At 36.2% G+C, this 25,924-nt stretch overlaps 1 protein-coding gene across 6 annotated transcripts in view; it reads right to left on the bottom strand.

Annotated features, from left to right (window-relative positions):
- TTLL6 (tubulin tyrosine ligase like 6) overlaps nucleotides 1–25,924 on the bottom strand; it is a 48,386-nt gene that overhangs the window by 3,796 nt on the left and 18,666 nt on the right. For all 6 annotated transcript variants that reach the window (XM_060691584.2, XM_087892054.1, XM_087892057.1 and 3 more), the window contains 6 exons: nucleotides 24,069–24,294; nucleotides 22,418–22,599; nucleotides 19,630–19,818; nucleotides 9,603–9,756; nucleotides 1,982–2,278; nucleotides 232–595 (listed from right to left, as the gene is read on the bottom strand). In XM_060691584.2, coding sequence (XP_060547567.1) covers nucleotides 232–595; nucleotides 1,982–2,278; nucleotides 9,603–9,756; nucleotides 19,630–19,818; nucleotides 22,418–22,599; nucleotides 24,069–24,294 — 1,412 coding nt within the window. The remainder of the gene's footprint in view (nucleotides 1–231; nucleotides 596–1,981; nucleotides 2,279–9,602; nucleotides 9,757–19,629; nucleotides 19,819–22,417; nucleotides 22,600–24,068; nucleotides 24,295–25,924) is intronic.

Raw genomic sequence — 25,924 nt, 5'->3', positions numbered from 1 at the left:
TCTTGGAAGACTTCTGCAACCGAAAAAACCCCACAGTATGAATTTGTCTTATGCCATATCTCTTCTTGTGGACTAGAAGAGGTAATACCGTTGAAGAACTTAACATATCTTGATAACAGTGATAGTTATAATTTAACCAGAAGTATTATTTTCAAAGCCCAAGACCCCTCCCCTCTCTTTTTTTATAGACCCAAAGTTGATTACTATAATAGCCAAGAAAATGGCTCTCACTTGCTCGATTGGTGGGGTGTTGAGACTGGAGTTGACAGAGATGTTTTAATTGCTTCTCAGATGTTGTAAAATTTTTGCTGAAAAATTCTGAAATAAAGAAAGATGCTTTCCCCTTGCCATTCTCAGAAAAGTTCTTTCTCATTGCCTTGACTGCTGAGTGTGATGAAACTGCTTTTTCTCCAACATACTGGAAAGTCAATTCACCAAATGGGTGGAAATTTTTAACAGCTGGCGTTTCACAGACAGCCTTGTCTTTTGCAGTTTTGCTCCTCACATGATGTTTGTTCATTGCTGGAAAATGTTTGTCAGGATGATACGAGTTTTGTTTACTGCATGCTTTTGTAAATTCATTTGGAGATTGATGCTGGTAAGAAAGAGAAGGATGCTCAGGGATACATTTGCTTCACCAACCTGCCCTCCATTGTGGATATGTATACTGCACGAGTCAAAAAGAGGACTGTGAAAATATCTACAGACCCCTCACATCCTGGACATAAATTGTTTCAACTTCTACCCTCAAAATGACACTATAGAGCACTGCACACCAGAACAACTAGAAACAAGAAGAGTTTTTTTCCCAGAGTGGCAGAGTGCAGAGTGATGGCAGAGGGAAGGCCATCACTCTGCTAAACAACTAATTCCCACCACACTCTCAAATTATTTACTAAGACTGTATTACTATTATTCTTCTCTTCCTTACCAGTGTCTATGACTTCCCACTTATTACTATAACCATGTATTGCTTGTATCTTTCATTTATATTGTTTTTATTTGTTTCCTAGTATGACTTGATAACTTATTATTAACCTTGACTATCACTAAGTATTGTATCTTTTTCTTCTCGATGAATGTATTTTATTCTCCTTATGTACACTGAGAACATATACACAAAAGACAAATTCCTTGTGTGTCCAATCACACTTGGCCAATAAAGAATTCTATTCTATTCTATTCTATTCTATTCTATTCTATTCTATTCTATTCTATTCTATTCTATTCTATTCTATTCTATTCTATTCTATTCTATTCTACAACCTCATTGATAACCCAGTTGTTAAGAGATCCAGAGATTGTGCTAAATAAGTATAGGCAACTTCTTTTCAGATAGGGGGAGCACACTTTTTGGGAGGTTGATACTCCCAATATATTTGGACATAACATCACAGTAAAGCAAAAACTCATCATCACAGAATCAGCCCCAAATTTTTGGCACTTCCCCCATCCCTTGGGATGGATGTTGGATTTAAATAAAATAAGTATGTCAAATGGAATGAAGCCTTGGTACATTATTTTATTATTATTATTTAAATCTAACCTTGGGGCAATCAATCTTGATGGTACAATCATGGATGGAGAGATGCAAAACAACAGCATGCCATCCTTTCTTGAAAGTTGTATGTGGTCCATAAATTGCCTGTGTTTATCTTAAAGATATGTGACTAGACTAAGCTTTTATCTCAGTAATTAAATCAAGGTAACCTTACAATTCTACTAAATATTAATATTCATTCATTCCAGTAGGTAGAATTAACAAAAAACAGACAGCCTAGAATCAAAGTGAAATTTGTACAGCCCCCTTATATTTGATTTCCAACCTTTATTGCTTTCACAATATGAAGCCAAGACAAGAAAAATATCCTGAACAATTTTTGGTTTAAAAGCTTGCTCTGTGTTTGTTGCCTGGTGTGGTGTTGTGATCTCAGAAACAGTGCTGCAATAATGCTGCAAAGCCTGTGGCTTTGTTACTTACTTTTGTTCTAATGTTCGTATTAGTTGCAGAATGGTGAATATTAGTAGTATTCCGCAGTTCTGGCCTGGAATTAGATTGATCTGGAGTGCTGGATGAATTCTGACACGTCAAATTAGGCACAGAGCTGTAAGGCCTCACTGGATGCTTTGCAGAATACTCTGGGTTATCAGTTTCAGGGCTCTTATGTGGGGAAATACTTGAAAATTCACAGATCACTTCTTTCTTGGGCTCTTGTTCATCCGAAAAATGTTCAAGCAGGACAACAGTCCCAGGTCCTGATTCTGAACAAATCTGAGTCTGTGTAAAAAAGGAAAAAGCAGCCCCAAACAATATTAAGTTTGATAACGATGGTCAGTAAATTCAGAGCAATATATGTATATGAGATCAAGCCTGTTTGGGTTAGGTTGAATTTCATTGACTTCAACAATATGCACAATGTATACATTAAAACATCAAAAACTCATAAAATTATGACTTCAAAAATATTATGACTTAAGTGCTGAGTAAATTGCAAAGATGCAATTGTTTGCTTACACTCTGTTCTCATTACTGTAAAAAAAAAAAGCTTGGTATTTAACTTTAATTAGATTTGGAGGCTGAAAAATCTTTTTTTAGAAGTTTGTCACATAAATTTAAGAAATTTCTTCATTGCTTAAAAAAAAATCTATCTTGAATTCCAAGTTCAAGGAAGGTACACTCACCAGGTCAGTATAAGAATCAAAAGTAGTGAAAACCCTAATTTTATTTGTTGAAGCTTCACTCTAGCTAATCAATGGAACAGATTGATGGACATGAAACAATAGTACAAATTCAGGGACATCCGGAGGGCCACTTTTGCTCATTCTTGCAGGGGAAAAAAACAACAGCTCTTCAGGAGATTTAACTGACTGTGAAGGGAAAGCTTTACACACGTAGCCTTCTACTACAATCTGTTTTTCTCTCTCTTGCTCTCAATCTCCTTTCCAATATCTCAATCTCCTTCCCAAGCAGCTTTCCTACGCACAGCTTTCCCTTCTTGTTAAAATATGTCAGAGAATCACATTGTTTCTCTGATTATCTTAACCTTTTAATCATATAATGAACTTCATCCCCATTATGAATTGGCTAGATTGCATTCAAAGAAAAGAGGTCAAGTAGAGAACAGGTTAAAATAGAATAAGCATACCCTAAACCCTAATACATATGCCGCAGATAGAACATTTACCACATCTAATTTTAATGCTATTATTTTATTAATTTTATTAATGCTATTATAATTTATTATTTATTTTATGTCTAGAAGGCACTAATACAAAAGTGCAAAAAGGTGTGGAAGCTATGGAGATCATATAATTTTTTAATTGCAGATTGTATCATTTATGTTCAAGGCCAAGAGTCTTCCTCAAAATCTATGTTCTCATGAAACTCTTCTGCAAGCCCATTGGGTGATCTTTTGGATCCTCATACTGTGGCCTCACCTCTTGCCCCTAGAAAATAGTTTAGTATTCTTACTGATACCACTTATCTTCTAAGTGATATCTCACCTGGCATCATTCCCCTAGCATTAATATATGACAAAGAAATTAAGGTTCTCATACCCAGCTGTTTTTTTGGAGTAGAAAGATAAAAAAATACAATAAATCAGTAATCCACATTTTCCAGTGCTGATTACTTGCATTTTAATGGGTAAATTTAAAAGATGCTTTGCTCTGATTTCCCAATTGAGTTCTTAATCATCAAATCTGTTTATTTTGTTTATCTCCTGTGAGATTGGTTTATCTCCTAAGTGGAATAAAGGCTGATACCACTAATCATATACATTGATATTATATCATGAAACAACTATTTTGAGCATTCCAAACTTGAAATAAATAAAATATAAAACGATGATGATTTGCGTCCCAACAATTGCTGCTGAACCACTCTGTAGCTCATGATTATAACATGTCTGTCTACCTGGTAAATACTGCTACAGGAAGGAAGAGTTTATACGGAAAAATTGCATGTATTTTTGCTTTGTTTTATTTTGCAGGCAGGTAGGAAAGCAATAAAATAAAGTACAGTATATGTATTTAAATGCAATATTGTATTTTACATCTGTTGCAGATATAACTGAAAAAGTACACACGCAAAAATTGATTTGACTGCTTTGTTGAGCTTTGATGTGTGCATTTGTATTGTATCCTTTTGATGCTAAACTTCATCATTTATTTTAAAAATCTAAAAAAGTTATGTTGTATCTTGATGATTTATCAGTGAACCACATACAACTCCTAGCTGGTGTGATGGGGCAACACGTTTACAAAGTAGTCTTTAATTTGAAAATTCTAGCTTCCACAAAGTAGCATATAAGCCAAATGGCAAAATGTTCAAAATAATTTCTGTTAAACGTCCTTACATATAGAGACGCTATATGTTGATTACTATGACTTTTTCTCCATCTTGCCAAAATACACAGTGCCAGATAAAAACCATAACAGACCAAAGTTATGACTGATGTCAGAGGTTAATATTTCTAGACAATACTGGTGGTAGTCAGAATGCATGGCTAATTGTAATTTTGGAGAAGTAAATGTAAAGAACAGAAATGAAATATGAAACAAATACAATACATTTTGCAAACTTAAAAGAAAGGGAAAAGATGCATTAAAAATGAGAATGAATTAGGTCTGATATTTTGGAGTGAAATTAATGCATACATACATAAGAAAACAAAAGGTTAATCATCAATGAAAAGGATAAAATATATGTCAGTAGGTATTAGCTAATGTCATTTAGATTCCTGTGGGTGCATATGAGAATAGGAATTCATATACTGAGAATTGCTTGCTATTCCAGTGAATGTTCCTAATGAAAGCATGAGTTTTGAGCTATGCAATACTCTGAATAAATGCAATATATGGGAAAAGTTATTCTGTTATATGATATAATTGGATGAATGGGAATTAGATGAAAGGGCTTTGAAAACCTCTCATAAATATGATTTATATATTTATTTACTGTTCTAGTTTATGTAGATGCACATCTCGTGTATATGAATTTGGATGGCTTACAAATAATTAAGACAGGGTAAAACAACGAGACAATGTAACAGTTTAAAAAATATAAAATTATACAAAAACAATAAAATGCATATAGTTCACAGCTGAAGTAATCAAATCTACCAATAATATTCAATAAAACCACTGTGCAGGGCTCTACCACATTCCTGAGTACTCACACCTATTGGTTAAATCATGTTTTCAGGATCTTTTGCAAGGCTAACAAGGTCAGGGCCAATCTGATCCTTGGGGAGATGATGTTTCACAGGGTGGATGTAAGGACCTGCCTCAGCTTTCACTTTTGCTGTAACTGCTTGGGAGTTTTTGGGGGAGGAACATCCACCCATCTGCACTTTCTCAGCTGATTCCAGCCTGGTATTCAAGGTTGCAGCATCCCGAAGACAACCCCTTTTCACCATCATGTCTTGGAGTTTTTCAAAACAGCATTTCATTGGCTTTGGATGGACATAGGATACTGGGGTGGGGTGGGGGTTGAAGGGGATAGTTAGCCTACTGCTTCGCACATGAATTCAGAGTCCACCTGACTTCTCTGCAATCATTACCTCTCAGTAAAAGTTCCTTTTGAAAAGCAAACTGCTTCAAGAGTTTTACTTTCTTGAGAAGGCAGGTGTCAACTCTGAAGCGAACCTGGCTTGGGCCATTTTGGAGGCTTCAGGCTTGTAGGACATTGTTAGATGGGGGGTTTGTAGCCAAAACAAAATAGTTTCCTGTGGGAACCAAGGGCATTCTAACAGGTGGCTGGAGAAAGGAGGGGTGAAATAACCAGCCAGCACCTTGATTGGACTGTTTGGGGGAAGGAGGAACTTTCACTTTTTAATCAGGTGAAAACCACAGGAACTTTCAGAGTCGGTTTTCACAGTTTATGTCAATATGATATCTCCAATAAAACTGTTCTTTGAGGAATCTGCCTGCCTTGGAATTCTGCTTTCTATGGGTCTATTACTTGGAACCATGACAGCAGGTCCTTACATTAGGCGGAGTCTCCTAGGCTAGCAGCTTCCTCCGCCTATCCAGTGGAGTTCACACCTGGCTGAGGTTTGACTGTAGCTTCACCCCAGCATTCAGTTTCTTCTTGATCGCTGCCTTATGCCGACATTGTTTGCGTGGTCCCCACGGTAGGGCAGGCGCCTCTCCGGGTTGACCAGTTTGTAGATTATGCCTAATGTAAGAACCTGCTTCAGCTACCTTCTCAAGTAAGTAAAAAGCGAAAGCATGCAAAACATTCCTCCACCCAGCCTCCTCCCCCTGCCTTCAGAATGGCAGCGTTCCAAAAGGGACCTGACAGTGGATGCCAAAGCAGAAAAAGTCTCTTCCTTGTTACCACCAACCAACAGCTCTGTGTGATGGGATCTGGAGCATGACCCTCCTACCAGATCCAATGGGATGGATAGATAGGACTGAAAAGACGTAGTCCCTCAAATAATCTGGTTCTGTGCCATGTAAGCATACCTTAAACAAAGTAATAGAGGGGATAAACATAAAACAGGTATCAAAGTTCAAATATCTAGGAACAACATCTAAAACAGACCATTGTAAGATTAACATACAATGCAGTAAGGCAAACCAGGTATTGGGACAGCTAGCTCCAATCCTACAACCTAAGGCAATACCGATCAGTACAAAGAAGCATCTCATACAAACATATTCAGCTCCTATGTTAATCAGTGCCAAATATGAGCACTTAAAATAAAACAAAAATGAATGTCAGTCATCACGGAAATGAGCTGTTGGAGGAAAGCTGCTAAAGCGACCAGAAGAGATAAAATCAGAAATGAGACCGTAAGAGAAAGAATTGGCATAGAACCAATCGTAAACTACAACAAAAACAGCAAGTAAAGTGGTTTGTTTACATGGAGTGGATGTCCTCGGATTCCATACTATACCCAGGCATATACAAAAAGAGGAGGTCAAAGAACACAAGGCAGACTCAGAAAAATATAGAGAGACAACATCAAAGACGTTATAATAGCCTCAAATTACAATAGTTGAGGCCATAGAAGAGCAAGAATCAGAACTTTGTATCACCCTCAACATCCAAAGTGGTAAAAGAGGAAGTAAAGAAGAAGAAAAATGATCCTAGCAAAACCCCCGACGTTATGCTTGTCTTCAGCTGAAATTGGTGGAGCTTAAATATGATTTCTATAATGTGTACAAAATGTGACTGGGCCATTCAGGGACTCCAGAATGAAGGAAAATAGAGATGTTTTACAAGTATCTGCTATACTTCAAATACAGTACATAGTTTAAAAATAAGTATTTACCTTAACAATTATTTTATGGAGTACGACAAAAGCTGTGTGGAGAAATGCTAATTGGAAGGAGGGGAATAAACAGATGGTATAACTATCAACTGAAAGAGATCTTGGATGAGAGGAAAAAAGATAATGTAAAAAAGATTGCTGCAAAAAAAAGGAAGATGAGAAAATACATTTTACAATGTTTATAGAGAGAAAAAACTATTTTAAATCTTAGATCTACAATTGTGGATTGAGAACCAACATGACAAGCATGAATTTGAAAATTACTGTTATCAAACATCAAGATAGTTATGTTTCACAGAGAAAAGTGAAATTTCAAATAATAAACAAATGCAGAAAAATTAGAGCAAGTAGAGTTGTATATTTTGATAGAATGTTTGGGAAAGACCGGCAAATAGATGGAGAATTTTTAAGATGTAGAAATCCTTATGGTTTGTTGCAAAAATGAATGCTGAAACAGACAAAAATATCTGTGTACGGTATAAAATGTAATTACAATGAAGTACTCTGTGTGATAAAACAGGCAGAAATAATTTATATAATGATTAGATTATGAATGCATGTGGACTGAATAAAAAAAATTAATGACCAGAATGAAAGGAATAACACTGAGTTTGACTAAATAGACAAGATAAATAAGTCACAAAACAAATATAGGAAGGAAAAGTGAATGGGTCAAGAGAAAGGGGAATACCACAAAAACTGTAATTCGCTGGAGCTGATAAAATCCTGAAAAATAGAGGTGAAATGTTTTAGAGGGTGGTATATAAATCAGTATATAAAATAGTATATACAGCAAAGACTGCTTCAATCATAGAAAATTATGGAGAAATATAATGAATGGTAATGTATAAACTAGATTTACTTCCTCTTATCTCCATTTCTTTTAATTACTGTTTCCTACCTCTTTTCTGCACTTTGTATAATACTGCTTACCCTGAAATTAAGTAATGTGATGGATATGTAAGTATGAAAAATATGTTTCTAACTAAAGGTCATTTTACAAAATTTGATGAAGCATAAAAATTGGGGGGTGTCAAATTTTTCAACTTTCAATTTCCAAACATTAGGGGTGCTGAAAAGTTGTGACATGCCTTGGTGATTGTCAAGATATTTTGGTTGCTTTAATATAATTTAGATGTGCTTGATAAATAACTACACAAATATCATAACTTTTTAACGTTTTGTTTCATTTCATAGGTTCAGCTGTCTTTCTCTTTTCATTAAACGTTATTTTGTCTGAGAATGTTAATACTGCTGGCCTCGTTTCTTGTGAGTGTAATAACTGATCTGTAATGGCTTCTAAAAAAACATTCACTCATATGAACAACCTAATTGGGGCTGGCAGAAACTTATTGCCATCTGAACTCCCAACACTGCAAAACATTGCAGGTCAGATATGGCCTACTATTAAGAAAACAAAATAGTGATGATGCTAGAAATTACCCAGCAGACAATCTTGCAAGAGACATATATCCAAAAGTGCTTGAATAATGGGAATGAGCAAACAGTTCTTTTGTCAACCCTGTTATAAATTTACAAATGACAATCTTGAACTAGATCCAAGAGAGCTAGGATCAAGCCAAAACATATCTCTTGGTAGAAGAAAGCTAGATAACGAAGAGACTTTAAATGTGAAACTTGACAAACTGTTTGACACCCTCAATTGCAAGTGTCAAATTCTTCTGTGTGCTGAATTTGGCTGTCCTGCTGACTGCAAAAAAGAAGCTCATGCTAGCTGTACCTGTCCTAAGGAAATGAAGATATTATTGAAGGAACTTGCTTTTATTAAAAGAGATAAGACTGGTTCTTTTGGATCACACCAGATTGGTTTGCCAGATGTGCCTGAGCAGAAATGACTAGTCAAAAGGAAAAAGCGGCAAGATGATGAGCGACAAAGGCTTGCTAAATATAAGCAGAGAAGTATTCCAGACATTTCAATACTGACTATTGAAGTAATTATATCTTATGATGAAAATGAAGGACAGATGATTGATGGTGAAGATGAAGAGGAATGTAATGGAAGTTATGAAGAGGCTTCTTACACCAAACACACATGCCCTCTCCTTCAAAAGAAAAGGCAGAATACTATTGATTGGAAATAGCAAATGTCACTATGCAGAGCATAAGATATAGTGTTGATCTACATGCCACTGCTGCCATTACCACAGCTGCCTTCATAAATGTTGGCTTGACCATCGAAGAACAAAATTGGTTTATTAAAAATTAAATCACAGAATTAAAACCTTTTTGCTCTCTTATTTACCAGAGGTTCCGGTGCAAAAAAAAAAAGTCAGCTAAATGTTTCTCTATTATTCATACCTGGACCGAGGCTGGCAGTATAGTTGATCTATTTACTGTCTTTGGCCTAGGAATCTTTGTTTTTTCTCCACTGGACTCTCCTGGGAATTCAGTCTTCTTTTCTTTCAATGTAAGTTTTTGTTCTTGCTTGAGACGCAGTTCCTGCAGCTGATGCCTATTTATATCAATTCACCAAAATGTTATATAACAATTATTTATTTTTTATTTTTATTTATTTTATTTTTATACCGCCCTTTTTCTGCGGGACTCAGGCCGGTGTAGAGCCGAGATAAAACATAGCATATAAAATGTAAAAAGAGTTTAAAAAACAATTAAATAATTTCAGCCCAAAATTTAAAACAACCCAATTAAAACCAAATTCAATTAAAACTGAGAGGATGGGATCAAGCCAGCCCGGCTAGATGGAATAAGTGTGTTTTCAGGACCCGACGAAAAGTCCGGCGGTCTGATATCGTGTGTATGTAAGGGGGTAGGTCATTCCAGAAGGCAGGTGCTGTCACAGAGAAGGCTCTCCCCCTGGGGGTCGCCAGCCGGCACTGTCTGGCCAACGGCACCCTGAGTAGGCCCTCTCTGTGTGAGCGAACCCGTCGGTGGGAGGCTATTGGCAGCAGAAGGCGGTCTCGCAGATACCCCGGCCCTAAGTCATGGAGCGCTTTAAATGTGGTCACCAACACCTTGAAGCGCACCCGGAAGACCACAGGAAACCAGTGCAGCTCGCGCAGGAGAGGTGTCATATGTGAGCGCCCCGTCGCTCCCATAATCCCCCATGTGGCCGCGTTCTGGACTAACTGCAGCCTCCGGATGCACCCCAAGGAGAGCCCCATGTAGAAAGCATTGCAGTAGTCCAGGCAGGAAGTGACGAGTGCTTGAGTGACTGTGCGTAGGGAGTCCCGATCCAGAAAGGGGTGCAACTGGCGTATCAGGCGAACCTGATAAAAAGCCCCCCTGGCGATGGCCATCATGTGCTCTTCTAAAGACAGCCGTGCACCCAGGAGGACGCCTAAGTTGTGAGCCCTCTCCATGGGGGCCAGTGATTTGCCCCCAATAGCCAGCGATGGCACCAGCTGGCTATATCGGGATGCCGGAAGCCACAGCCACTTGGTCTTGGAAGGGTTGAGTCGGAGCCTGTTTCTCCCCATCCAGGCCCGCATGGCCTCCAGGCACTGGGACATCACTTCAAGGGCATCGTTGGGGTGGCCTGGGGTGGAGATGTACAGCTGAGTGCCGTCAGCGTACTGATGGAACTCCACCCCAAAGCCACAGATGATCTCACCCAGCGGCTTTACATAAATTTTGAACAGAAGGGGCGAGAGGACCGACCCTTGTGGCACCCCACAAGCAAGGCACCTCGGGGTTGACCGCTGCCCCCCTGTCAACACAGATTGCGACCGGTCAGAGAGGTAGGAGGAGAACCACCGCAGAATGGTGCCCCCCCACCCCCAGCCCCTTCAACCGGTGCAACATGATACCATGGTCGATGGTATCAAAAGCCGCTGAGAGATCTAACAGGACCAGGATAGAGGAACAACCCCTATCCCGAGCCCTCCAGAGATCATCCACCAACGTGACCAATGCCGTTTCCGTGCTGTGCCCAGGCCAGAATTACACTAGGAAAGCGCAATACCAAACACTGTTGACTGTCCATTTATGATAATTAATCTGTCTACTGGTGGCTTTTCAAACATCCAAAATAGGCCACGGTGTTCAGAACCAGGATAAGCCTATTATCAGAGATCAGCAGATTTCCTTTATTAATGCAATGTTGGGTAAATATTTGCAAATACTTTGCAAGAAATCAGGTAATGTCAGAATACTATAAATGGTTTCATTGTAAAATAAGCAGGCAAAGTTAGAAATTCCAGCAATTAGAATGATGGGCAAGAAGGCAAATGGATCTGTGACTGTAGCTTGAAGCAGCTCTCAGCCTCATTTAGTCAGATTTTTAACATGTCAAGATATATTGAATAAAGTATATGTAGAATATGCTGTCCTTTATGCACCAAGAGAAAACATTTGCAGAGCAGTACTATATGCCTTGGTCTGAAAGACACAAAGATAAAACTGGAAGGCAACTGAAACAGAATCAGTGGGAGCCAATGCTGTCTGAAGACAATGCTGTGGTCATGTGGCCAGCATGAGTATATGCTTTGCTAAATGGAATGCTGTTACCTTCCCACCAAAGTGGTACCAATTTATCTACCTGCACTTGCATGCTTTCGAATTGCTTGATTGGAAGGAGCTGGAGGAAGAATAGGAGCTCATAAGGCAACACTTGGGTCTTGAACGCGGACTGCCATGTTTCCAGCTGACAAGCTCAGTATCTTTAACCGTTGAGCCATTGCATCCTCTCAATATCAATAATAATAATAAAGTAAAATATGATTTAGATCAGAGGTCACCAACCAGTGGTGGTCTGTGACAAAATTTTGGTGGTCCACAGCACACCTGAGCTGCTCTGGAATGACCAATGGCCAGTCCTGTGACTAGAGCTCTGGAATATGGGACTGGCCAGGCAGTTTATGGTGGGGCTGGAAATCTCGGCTGCATCTGGGTTGAGTGAGTGTCCGGGTCTTCTCCCACGTAAAATTGGAAGTGTCTTGGCGACGTTTTGACGAAGTCTCATTCGTCATCTTCAGGCTGGTGTTCTCGGCTTCGTGCTCCTGGAAGCACGAAGCCGAGAACACCAGCCTGAAGATGACGAATGAGACTTCGTCGAAACGTCGCCAAGACACTTCCAATTTTACGTGGGAGAAGACCCGAATAACCAAAGACATATATATATATATATATATATATATATATATATATATATATATATATATATGATATATATATGATTGATATATATATATATATGAGAGACACAGACAGAGAGAGGGTGGGAGAGAGAAAGAGATGAGAGAGAGAGAGAGAGAGAGAGAAAGAAAAATGAGACAGAGACACACAGAGAGGGGGGAGAGATGAGACAGACAGAGGGAGAGAGAGATGAGAGAGAGAGAAAGAGAAAGAGAGATGAGGGAGACAGACAAACAGAGAGGGGGGAGAGAGAGATGCAGACAGACAAAGAGAGGGGAAAGAGAGAGACAGACAGACAGACAGACAGACAGACAGACAGACAGGAAAGAAAAAGAGAGAAAGAAAGAAAGATGAGAGAGACAGACAGACAGACAAAGGGGGAGGGGAGAAAGAGGTGAGAGATCCCGGTGTTTTGTTTTCTGTGGGAAACAGGTCCAAATGGCTCTTTGAGTGTTTAAGGTTGCAGAAACAGGCTGCCAAACTAAGTGCCTGAAGGCCCCCATCCCGTCACAGGGAGTCCAGGTGCTTCAGCGAGTGGTGCACTGAATTCATATTAGTGGTCCACAGGATTTAAAATTATTAATTTAGTGGTTCCTGAGGTCCAAAAGGTTGGTGACCCCTGATTTAGATGATACATATCATTATATGTCTGTTGACTTTGTACATAAATTTCATCCTAGTCTAGTACACAAAATAAGCAAATATGATTATATAGTTAAAAATGTCCTTTTCCTTTTTTTCAATTCATTACTGTCAACTGCTCAATGGGCATCCCTGGAGAGACAGGGGAGATGGTCAGCTCCTATTCTCAAGAATGGGTTAATACACTTCCGGTTTGCTGTTTGTCGCTGCCAGACGTTCCTTTGGGATCGTCAGCTTCCATCGCCTGTCAGAGCCGCCTTCACAACGGAATGGCGGCTCGAAAAAACTCCGTTTCCATGAGGAAACAGAGATAGAGCCGGCAGGGGTGGGTAGAACTCTCTGCGGAGTCCCAAAAGTTTTTCCTTTACTTTTGGGACGGAGCGGATGAGATGCCCCGTATCCCCAGCCGCTGCTCCGGGCTTTGGGAGACCTCTGCTGATGCAGAGCCAGGCGTCAAAAGCAAGCCTGCAAATTTAACAGACTACTCAAAGAAAATGTGAGCTGGACCTGTAATACTGAATAGCAAGTATTTTACTGAATTTTTTAAAAAATTACTTAAGAGAGAGGAGGAAAAGAAAGAGGAAAAAAAGCCTTTTAAAATGGCGTCGGCTGGAGGAGAGGCTGAAAGGGAAAGTCCTTCCGTTTTCTATTACCACAATGTAGCGGAATAAATACCACTGGCTACATTTGTAGACAAAACTTCGCTCCTGTGTCTTTTTCTCTTTTTCTTCCCTTGGAGACTTGATATTGTTGTTGATTGGAAAGAAGTCCTTTTTTTTTCTTTCTTGCTTTTTTTTTAACAAAGCCTGCCTGGGCGGAAACATGGCACTGAGACTCATAAAGTCAGATAAACAAGAAGGGGGGGGATTCCCCCACCAATAACTTAAAGGAACAAGTCTTAATTCTTCAGTCTCAGAAACCTGATTTTAATATAATAGAATTTTTTATAGAGGAGATTGAAAGAAGGGAGGAGATTGTGAATCAGCAACTTGAAAAATTTAAGCAGGAAATTAAAGAATTGGTGAAATCCAAGTTTGATTCTTTGGACAAAAAATTCTCAAAAGTGGCTAATGGCTTTACAGAATTTATGATACAGTTGGACACAAATACTAATGTACTAGAGTCTAAAATGGAAGAAATTCAAGATAAATTGGACAATAGAATTCAAAAAATTGAAAATGATCTGACAAACACTCAGGATAATAGCTTAGAAGAAAAACCTAAAATGGATGCTGATCAAAAGTATGGTAATGCAGAAAATCTGCAACAGAAGATTGAAAAAGAGATTTTAATGGTACAATATAATTTCACAGAATATGCGATAAGATTAAGAGGTTTGCAGGAAAATAATAGAGATGATTTAAGGAAAATATCTTCTGAATTTCTAGCTGGGATTCTAAAGGTTCAACCTGACGAAGTGTTTTGTAGGATTGACAGAGTTTATCGAATTAACTCCTGGATTGCCAAGCAAAGGCAATTGCCTAGAGATGTGGTGATTTATTTTACAGATAAGGAAATTAGGAATAATATCGTGCAAAATTCCTTCAATTCTAATTTGCAATTGTATGGAAGAAAGATTTGGATTTACAAGGAACTCCCACCTAAGATATTGATGGAAAGGAAGAAATTTGGTTTTCTGGTGAATGAGTTAAAAAAGAGAAATATCCCATTCAGGTGGGACGCCCCAGTTGGTATTATATTTAGATACCAAGGAGAAAGATATCAGCTAAATACTGTTGAAAGAGCGGAAGAATTTTATCAAAATAGGTTGAAAATGAACTTAACATCTTCAGATATAATACAGGATAAGCAGAAGGAGCCGGAAATAAAGGTAAAATATCGAATTACAGAGATTGTACCAGATGAATTGCCTTTGGATTTATTGGATACCCCAGCTGGACTATCTACAAATTTGAGAGAAGTGGCATCTAACCTTAATGTGATGACTTATCAAGGCAAGGATAAGCATGGAAACCAATTAGGGGATATACAAGGGATAAAAAAGAAACATGAGATACAAAAGCAAAACCAACAAGACCAATCTACAAAGCAGAATAAAAACTGACCAGATGATACACAATTTGTAAAAAGGAAACCAGGATGGAAACCAAACCCACAAAAAGAAAAGAAAAAAAGAAATAGGTGGCATAAAAATAGAAATTTCTAAATCAGGCAACAGTGAAGCCAGTGACTTTAAAATATGAATGATTATGTGTAAACACACAAGAGGCGACGTATTGGTTAATATCATCCTGAGGATTGTGGCAGATCTCTGCATGGCCGTAATCTGGGGACGTGAAACGAGCCTTAAACTGACGGATTTGAATTATCCATTTTGGAATTTCTTTTTGTGTTGATAAACATATTATATTATCTTGAATCACAAGGCAAGAGAATTATGCTGGGGCATGCAGAAGATCGGGTTGTTACCCACTACGATGATGGGAATCAATAATCCTGATGAAACCCACAATTATTACTATATGGAATATAATTATAATGTCACTCGGGTGGTTGTTTTTACTTTTATACATATAAGAAGATATTTACTACTGATGGGGGCAGATATGATTGAAGATCCTGAATAAACTGTTGCACCAGCAAGCTATGTTACCCGATTATGGATGTTGGTACCAATCCAGTGGAAAGACCTCAAAGAAGATACTATATGGATTATAAATTTAAAGTCATTGTCTTTTCTTTTTTTTTATTTAGATATAATGGAAAATATAGACATATATTTTTAAGTAGTGTGGGCAGTGAATCAAAGATATTAAGAAATGTTGTGTATGGTAATTTTGCATGATAGTGGGTGAATAAGCTAGTTAGTAGATTGATTAGTCTAAGAAAAGGGATTTTTAAGTGATATATTTAGGGGAGTGGAGGAAATGGATAGAGTGGAATAAATGTTAAACTAGATTTTATGGGGAAGGCCGCTTTGAAATGTTATAGTAATATATATAGAAGATTAAATGTTAAAGTAGGACTTATCGTATAGTTTTAAAGTGGAGAAGTTATTCTATAATGTCATAGTATAATGTCTTTTTTTTTTTCCTTTCTTTTCTCTTTTCTGAAATGTATGGATAAAGGGGGATGTTATAATTATAATATTAATAATATTTTTAGTAAGTAAAGGTCAATGCCTTCCGTCGCGCCCTTAAAACCCATTTATTTAAACAAGCCGGGCTGGCTTAAGATGAAATTTTTAACTGTTTTTAAATGTTTTAAACGTTTTTAATTGGCAAATGAGTTTTAATTGGGCCAAATTTATATATCTTTTAATTGTTTTTAATATTTGTTCTGCATGTTTTTTAATCTGGCTGTACACCGCCCTGAGTCCTCAGGGAGAAGGGCGGTATAGAAATCCAATATAAAATAAAATAAAATAAAATAAATATCTAGAGGAGGGAGTAAGTAAGCTGTTATGAACTAGGTTTTTTTTTTTGTTATGAAGAAGTCACAGGGGGGATGGGTGGGGAGGGGGGGTTAGGGAGGGGGAGGGAGAGGGAAAAAAAAGGGGGGGGGAATTTGTATTTGAAAACTTTTTCAATAATAAAAAAAAAAGAATGGGTTAATACAATTATACAAAGGCTGTTACAATTTTTTTTCAGGAACAAATTTTGCAGAAATTTCCATGAAAGGGACCTGGTGGTGGAGAATGGGGAAGGAGCTGGAAATGTGGAGTTTGAGGATTAGACTGTATTCTGGAAGTTGATTTGTGCTAAAGCCGAAAATGTTTCCTGCTGTCTCTGAATTCAGCAGTTACTCAACTTATTATTCATTAGAAGATTTTCAAATTTCAAATTTCTTGCAGATTAAACAGAGACCAGCTACTTAATGCAAAAGTCTGTCAAGCCTACTTGATAAATGAATACTATCAATTTGGTTTCTTGCAAATATTTCCCATTCTTCTTTTCTTCTTCTCCCGCTCAAAATAATTGCAGATATAGGTGTAAATATTTTTTCAGAACAATATTCTGTGTATCTGATACAAGTGAAGTGTTTTATTTCTTTATGTAGATTTAGTAGGCTGACTCTTGAATGATTCAGGGCAGCTTACATGGTTAAAAGAAAAACAATTTCAAAGAAAAACATCTGCACCTATACAAAAACCCACGTTATATTTTTTTTTTTAAATTCCCAATCTACCAGAGCCTTAACAAACAACCTAATCCAAGGCCTGGGAGACAAACCACATTTTCAAAGACGTATGAAAAGTGTATAAAATGGGAGTTGTGTGTATCTCTTGGGGAATGTTGTTTCAGAGGGCAGGCTCTGAAAGTGTGCTTCTACGGTCCCACAAGATGATATTGTTTAACTAATAGAACTCGTATCTTATTGCATGGGGAAAGAAACCACTGGTGACAGATGATCTTTCAAATAATCTCGCCCCAGAACCAGCAGCTTCAACTGTACCTGGAAGCCAATTGGTATCCAAGCTTGTGGAAAATGGTGACTCATGGAAGCAAACAAAGATATTGTTTAAACAATATGAACCTTCTTGAGAGCTGGTCCTAATCTATGATAATCCCTGCCTCACAGCACCAAATTGACTTCCATACTTTTCTGCTGTTTGGTTAAGTTTTTTCTGTTTAGAAATACACATTGCAAAAACAGTGCAGACACTATTTTAATAAATTATCTGCTGTACTTGCCAGCTTTAATTTGATTTCTTTTTCTGCCTAGTTCCCTTTTTCCTTTTACTGATTTCCATTTATTTTTGGCTTTAAATTGCCATGAATTTCCTTGCTTGGCATTAGGAAGATAGGACAGAATTTTAAAAAATAAATAACATTTTGTTACAAAGTAAATTTCAGCATTCTGATCTCGCAAGACATCTAAAAAATCATTTATTTAAAGAACGGGGGAAAACCCTTGTTGTCTTTCTCTCTCATACATACTTGCTGATACCTTCTACAGTCTTGCCAGTTTACTTAGCATTGTTAAAACACAAAATGAAGAATTAAATTTAGTAACATTTTAATGTTAAAAATTAGTCCCTGTAATTTTATTTAAAACACAATAGATCAAGTAATCCTCTTTCTTGACTTCCGGGGAAGAAATTGCAAAGTTGATGCCCTTCAGTAGAATGAAGAGGTGCAGAATGGTCCAGCCCTTTATGGATAAGGAGAGGATAGCTGCTCCTTACAAGGAGAGAGCAAGATAGAGGTTTCTGGTGGGTTTAGAGCTCTGGGAGATGAAAGAATAGATATCTTTTTAAAGCTGCAGTTGGCACCTTCAAAAAGGCATTGGGTTTGCGTACTTCCTTTTCTAATCAACAATTCTAACAATTTTGGAAATTATTTGTTAACTGCTTTTCAGCTATTAGGAACCTTCAGATCGATATATTTTATACCAAGCACTAGGAATATTTCTTTTAATCCTTAGCAAAAGGAGTTTAAATACAAGTTTAAGGACTTACACCTTTTTTCTGTTTTAAGAATAAATAGGGAAAGGTGACTGGAACTTTCAATTTTGGAAAGTTGCAAACAAGCTGTATTCCCACAAGCTGTATTGGATACAAACTAAGGGTCCAGATGGATTTGAAATTAATTGTGGAATTAACTATAATAATCCTTCTTGTGAGAAAATGTTTTTGTTTTGAATTGTCTTTAAAAAAAAACCTTGACAGAATGGGACTTTGAAATTGGCTACTAGAGGGAATCAGAAGGAACTAAATACTAAAATTACAGCAGAAGAATACTTAAATTTTAATCATTTTAAATTTTAATACAGAATGGAACAAGATATTTTAACAATGGAATATTAAGGGCTATTCATGAACAATGGATCCAGAGTTTAATTTTAAGGGTGTCTGCCTCTTCACAAACAGTGTATTTAAGATGTTATGAAAAAAGGACAGGTTTTATCAGACAAGACTGAGACTGACCTAAACTAGGTTTAAAAATTAAAATTAAAATGATTTTTTTTAATTAAAAATGACAGGCTACAAAAATGATATGGAAAAACATGAGATTGAGCATTCAAATGAAACTGGCTAAACACTATAAAAAATATACAAAATACAAACCAAAACAATGGTTTGGATACTTTCCTATATTGAATTTACAAATAAGACTTGTTAAAATTTGAAGAATTTTATTAGAAGGAAAAAGAAAGAAAAAATGAAAACAAATCAAACTCAAAGTCGTTATTTGAATGGACTAAAGATCAAGATTATTCAACATAAAAGGAAAGAACATAAAGTTGATTTATATGATCAAAGTTAAAATAGGCATGTTGTTATCTCTGGTAATACTTAACAGAGTTTTGAGGATCAGAATTCAACAACAAGGTTTTTAAAGTTAGTTTATAGATAAGAGATGGGGTACCGGAAGAATCATTTGTTGTATTTTAAGAGAAAGTGCTAAGTTATTAAATTGTTCATGTTTGTTGTGATGAAGGAGGAAGTAATTTCATTATATATTTTCTTTACAATATTCTTATTTTTCTTTTTATTTCAAATTTTTGTCCTATTTTTTTCTTTTCTGAACTTTCTGTTTTTATTCTTTTTTACGTTTGCATTAGTTTCTACTTTTTAGTTGTAATTTTTAATAAAACTACATAAAAAACAAATGCTCTTTCTTACCTTGCATACTCTTCACGAGCTCTGGAAGCTGCTGTTTCCTGGAAAAGTGAACTATTCTGTTGGAAAAACTTATCATATTTGATAGAATCAGAATCAGGATATATTCGGCGATAACCTCCTGTGTTGTTTTCTTCATAGACCTCTGCTTGCTGAAGCCACACAGCCTGGCAGTTCTTAAATTCCTCGGCTCTGACAAAACCACCCCAAAAAAAAACCTGTTAAAACTTCAGAGTGGGAGTTTTTTCCATCTCAATTTTCTGCTGTCCAAGTCATATTCAGTTAGCTCCATGCATGCTGGACTAAAAATTTTTAACTTAGCTTTTAAGCATGTAAATATGCAAAATATCTTCTGATCTTTTTGCTTTTGCTTATTAGACAGAAATTTCTTGGTCGCAGAGGTGGATAGTTAGCCTCACCCTCTCTACCTTTTCCCTTCCAGGGGAAAACAAGGCCAGGAAAGGCATAACTTAACAAGTTCCTTCACAAGACACCGAAAGTAGCATGGATGAAAGGAAAAATAAATGCTGCCGGGTCTGTGGCAGAAATTTACACAACTATTTCCGTTTTTTTTTTTAAGCTTAAAGGAGACCTTTTAAAAAAGATAACATTTTGTATCTTTTCTTTTTTAGTAAAACAGAAGCCCCAACAGGACTCAAATATATTTTATGTGCATTCCAGATAAATATATAAGTTTATCACACTGCTAAAAATATGATTGTAAATGTATATTTGATTGTGCAATTTTTTTTAATATACATGATTGATAAGAAATTAGGTATTAAGAATTAATGGAAAGGAAACTGCCTAAATTTTCTTTATTGGAATTATGGCGGTCATATAATGGGGGTGGTTGTGTAATTTCTTAGATTTTTTAGCTTTATCAGTAAACATTTACCTGCAAGTCAATTTCTGTTAAAATGTTTACTAATATAATTTGGCCCAGATGCACTGATAGCATCTGAAATATATCATCACAACAATTTTTTAAATTCCAAATTTGATAATAATTTGGGAATGTGCTTTGGATGGTTTTGAGAGTATAGTTTAAATAATTAAGGAGCGTTATTAAGGTGAATATTACTACCTCTAAGGGCTTTGAAACAAAGAACTAAATATCCCATATTAAGAAATCAATAGCCAAAATACTAAAGTATAGTAAATATATTCATTAAAATCTTAAAATAAGGTTAATTCAATAAAAACTTTTTTTACATTTACTGAATGACTTAGAACTTTTAAACATATAAACATGTCTATTATTTTTTTGAAGTATAAAATGAGCAAGGATCACTTTCCATTATGATAAAAGCTTGATACACTACTACTGCTTTATTTAAAAATTATCTGAAACTTTGCTCATTTATTATTGTGATAATCAAAAGTATAACTGGGTAAATACATTTCAGAATTAGGTCCAAAAAGTTGTAATTATGATTACATGAAGAATTGTGGCACAAAGGTAGCAAAAAATATTACTTTTCAAAAGTTATTATTTTCAATGCTAAAATCTGGACTACCAATATCCCCTTGTTCTTTATGAACTGCCTCTTTATTGTTATAATGAAAAAACTAATATCATTTTGTTTGATCAAGCTTGAATTATGTATTTAAAAATTACATTGAATGATTTCATATATGTATATTTTTTTCTGTCCTTTTTTATCTGCTTGTTTTCTGTTTTTTTCTTTTTCTCTCTGTCTTCTCTTTTTCTTTCTTTTTTCATATATTAAAATAATATATAAATAAAAGGAGTTCCAGTATGCACAGTTCTATAGAACCTAGTTTTGGGGTACTTTGAACCCTGCAGAATTCTGCAAAGTTTAGAGAAATAGTGAGTTTCCTCCTGTTTTGCTCCACTGTTATGTATAAGGTGGAACATTCCACTTTTCAGGTGCACCTGAGCACAGAGTAGCGAACTAAGGGGAAGCATGCCTAGAGAAAGGTGAGGCCAGAACAACAGTAAATACAATTTAATTTTAATTTGATTCAGTACAATTAACATAATTATTTTCCGTATACTTAATCATGTTCTTCTGCCACATTAAAAGCTCAGTTAGGTGGGATGTTTTCCAGGAAATCAAAGGCTGAAGCTGCAGCTATAGAGGCTGCACTTCTACTTTTATGGGTAATGCAAAAGTCCCTTAAATTCCAAAAAAAGAAAGAAAGAAAGAAAGAAAGATAGGCACAAAAAAGGGCAATGTTTGTACAATTTTACAGTATGTCTGAATGGCTAAATAAAGGATTCATTTCTGCCTACCTATTCATATTCCAATGCAGTAGAATTTTGCTTGAATTTTAATTACTAATGTTTTCAGTTGCAATGTGTAATTTATTTTTAATCCTGTACATTTTATAACCTCATCTAAAATTGAAGCACAGCAACAATTATGGCCTGGCTGTCCTGTTAAGGGTGTGACCAACATACACTCCACAAAACATACATGAATAAATTTCTTCTTATATTTATCCTTTAAACAAATTAAAATAACTTACTTTAAATTCCCTTCCATCTTATCTGATGCTACAGCAATCATCTTGCTAATTCATGCTGATCAGACTATATACCGTATACACAACGGAATTTTATTTTATTTTTTATTTTAAAACATATATAGTATCTGTTTGACAGGGCTACTAATTAAATTGAAAACTGCATGTAAATACAGAAATTTCAAGTTCTGAAAGCCAGAGTGATGGAAATTTATGCTATTTAGAGGTGCTTTGCAAGTGGATCATAAATGCTCATTGCCACATTGCCATCCCAGAAAATGGATTAAAAATTTCACACCTGGCTTCACGATTACGACATTGCTTGAGAAGCCTTTCTTTTCCTCGCCGTTTCTCTACTTCCAAGATTTTGCGCTTATCACATACTCCTAGGTTGATCAATACCAGAGTGTCATATAACAGTTGGTCTTTTACTTCTTTATCCAGCCATGAATCCGTACTGAAGCTTGGAGAATGATTCACCTACCACCACAGAAATTGAATGTATTTGTAGCTGCTGCAGTTTTGCAATTAAAAAAAGCAAGTGTTTTGGGGAGGACAGAAGAGAAAGAAAAGCTTCTAGTGTTTATGACAGCAACTGGGTTGTGATACCTTCCAAGTGTTTGCAATTATCATCTATAATAATCAGATTGCATTTCTGGGCATACACAGATTCAAATATTAATAAATATTTTCCCTAAGTGTTGACTTTACTTATTACATGCACATCTGCCTCTGTGTTAAGGAGAGTTGTAGGATCTTTCTCTGTGGCCCTTGCTCATTATGAGGAAAATTAAGCCAACACTGGAGAATTTTGAACTGGAAAAGTAACAGCCTTTGCTGGGACTTTCATGAACCAGTAGATCCTTTTTATAATTAATTTTTTACAATGGTATAGGATAATACAATTTTAATATAAAAACCTGGAAGCAGAACCTATATAAAATATTTATATGTTTGGAAAGGCTATTAGATAATAGTAATTTACATGTGAATTCATGATATAAAACGTTTGGTATTGATCTCAGTCGTGGCACAGTGTTATTTACCATAAATATTAACAATACAATTATATAAATTTGCATGTGTAATAGATAGTATTATTTTCTTGCCTTTATTTCTTTCTAATACTGATATCATACTAATTTGTACTGTGAAAGGTCAGCAAACTAAATATATAAAGCACAAGAAATATGTATTACATTACTGAAATTGATAAGCAATAGGTTCAAACTAAAGAGAAATATTTCAGTGCACAAAGTTTCACAGTCTCAGAAAATCCCACTGCTGGACTTTTAGATAGATCCAAACAACCAAGAGGATAACTTGTATTTTAAGCAATAATTTTCTTCCGAAATTATCAGGTATAGAGCATTAAAAATAATTATTAACTATCATCCTCAAGCCTGGCATAGAATGTGACCGGTTATACTATGAGGAGGGAGGAAAAGATAGTTAGCTAGATAAATTATTGCTCTAAGTCTTCTAGCAGATTTTTTTTTTGTACAATCGATTGAGTCTTCCCAAGTAATTCCCAAACACAAGATTGTTGTTTAATTTTAAAGCAACATTCTCAATTGTCTAATGCCCTCTGCTGGTAATCTATGTGATTTGAAGTATTGCCACAAGGCACCCATTGTTGAAGCAGAGGTAGAAAAGGAAGAATTTAGAGTAGAGCTTGAGAAAAACATGGGAGAGTAGAAGTTGTCTTAACTCTAAATGAGAGAAAGAGGAGTAGACATTCTGAATCCAAGAATCCTTCCAGTGGATAATTCTTGGAGCTACAAATTAGAAAATACAGCAGAGTTCACAATAAGAAATATTAAGCAGAAGTGGCTGGGAAAATAGTGAGTTGCAAATATTTTTTAAAATTCCATGAATAAGAAAGGCAATCGTCTAAAAGTTTTCTGTGGAAGCAGGGAGATCTATTTATTTCAAAAGAAGGTACATACCTCAAGCAACCATGGTTTGAGTTTTCGATCCAGCAAAATATCAAATCCCAGGATCTCAAAACAAGCACTCCACATGGTGTGGTTGGGAAAGCAAGTAAGGTAATTATGCTTGAGGACAGCATGAGCTGAAATCAATGTTTTAATAACAACATCTTCAATATCCTTCCATATTTGCCTTGTATCATAACCATTTTGCTCCATGTACTTATTAAAGGTAGACAGCTTCCTGTAAGGGGATGGAATAAGAACATAAGACAATATATTTGTGCAATTCACTCTTCTCTTCCACTTTTTAATTAGTCTCAAATTAAATCTATCTTCTTAGTGCTATGCAAACCTTTTTATTTCAAATACATGAATCTAGACTAGAATAATAAGCAATATAGCATAGCTCTTATAATAACTAATATAAATTAACACTTAGAAATTACTTGATTCACATATTGTGTTATTCATGGATTTCTGAATAATCCACAATTGGCTGAATCCATTACCTCAGAGCAACGTGTAACTTCAGGACTAGTCTGGTATATAAAACAATCCCACAGCTGAAATTACCAACTAGATGAATGAGATACAGCATAGAATCATAGAATCAGAAGAGGCCTTGGAGGTCTTCTAATCCAATCCCCTACTCAGGGCAGGAATCCTTAAACCATCTCATACAAGTACAGTACCTGTAAAATCTTTGTTTTGAAAATTTCTAGCAATGCAATTTCTCTATGAGGCAGTCTGCTCTATTGTTTAATAACTCTTGTAATCTCTTTGGAAAGTTGTCTTTGAGTTTGAACTTCTTGATATAGTTTCTACCCATTAATTCTTGCCCAACTCTCAAGTACTACAGATAATAAATCCAGATCCTTTCCTCTGTGATAGGATGATGTGACAGTATTAGAAGATGTTATCATCTTTCAAATTAGCAAGTTTGGGAACTGCTAAATAGATTTTTACATGTACACTTCGTGGCTTTTGCCCACTGTGAATACAGAGACCTACAGTATCACACACACGTAAACTTCCCCTCTGCGCACAGCCCAATGTACTCCTGAGGACGTTATGACCATGCAACAGAATGCAATCAATGTTGCATGCTTCTGGGCAAAAATACCAAACTAGGGTTTTATACGTTTTAAATAATATTTTTATGTTTGAATTTATACCTATGCATAAAACCTTAAAATGATGCTTCTGACACAAATAAATAAATAATAAATCAAGAAGGAGGCTAGATCCAATTTATCAGATGCCATTCTGAAGCCTTGGTATTTTCATCCAGAGCATTCTTCATCCTTCATCTAGAGGATTCCCACAATAGTCTAATCTCTTTGCAAAAAGCAATAAGATTGTCTGGCACAACCTATTTTATAATAAACCCATATTGGCTTCCAGTAATCACCTTTTTCTTTCCTAAGTACTTGCAAACCCACTGCTTGGTTATCTTTTCTATGATTTTTCTAGGTATTGATGTCAAGCTGATTGGTCCGTTACCTGGGTCCATTCCCCCCCCCCTTTTAAAAACATATTGGAGCGACAATAGTTCTTCTTTACCTTATGGCACTTCCCCTAGGCTCCAAGAATTCTAAAAGATTATAGTGAGTCAGTCGTCTGGGGAAGAAATGGGAGATCGAAGATGGCTTTGCAAAAAGCAGAGTCAACAACTGTTTGCTAAGAAAGCTGATTTGTTCCTTAGATCCTCTCTGGAGAGAGGATGTCAAATTGTCCACACTGAGTTCCATATGATTGCTCATGAAGAACACTCAAGTCATACTTCCTTTGCTAATCACTTTTGGAAATTATCTATTAACTGTTTTAAAGAACTTTGAAAGAACTTTAAAATGACAAAACTGGAAACAATG

The sequence above is a fragment of the Pantherophis guttatus genome, chromosome 4, assembly GCF_059756535.1.
Source record: "Pantherophis guttatus breed Tessera chromosome 4, ASM5975653v1, whole genome shotgun sequence".
Classification (NCBI taxonomy): Eukaryota; Metazoa; Chordata; class Lepidosauria; order Squamata; family Colubridae; genus Pantherophis; species Pantherophis guttatus.
The sequence above is the reverse complement of the archived record's forward strand: the minus strand, read 5'-3'. Positions and strand labels throughout refer to the sequence as shown.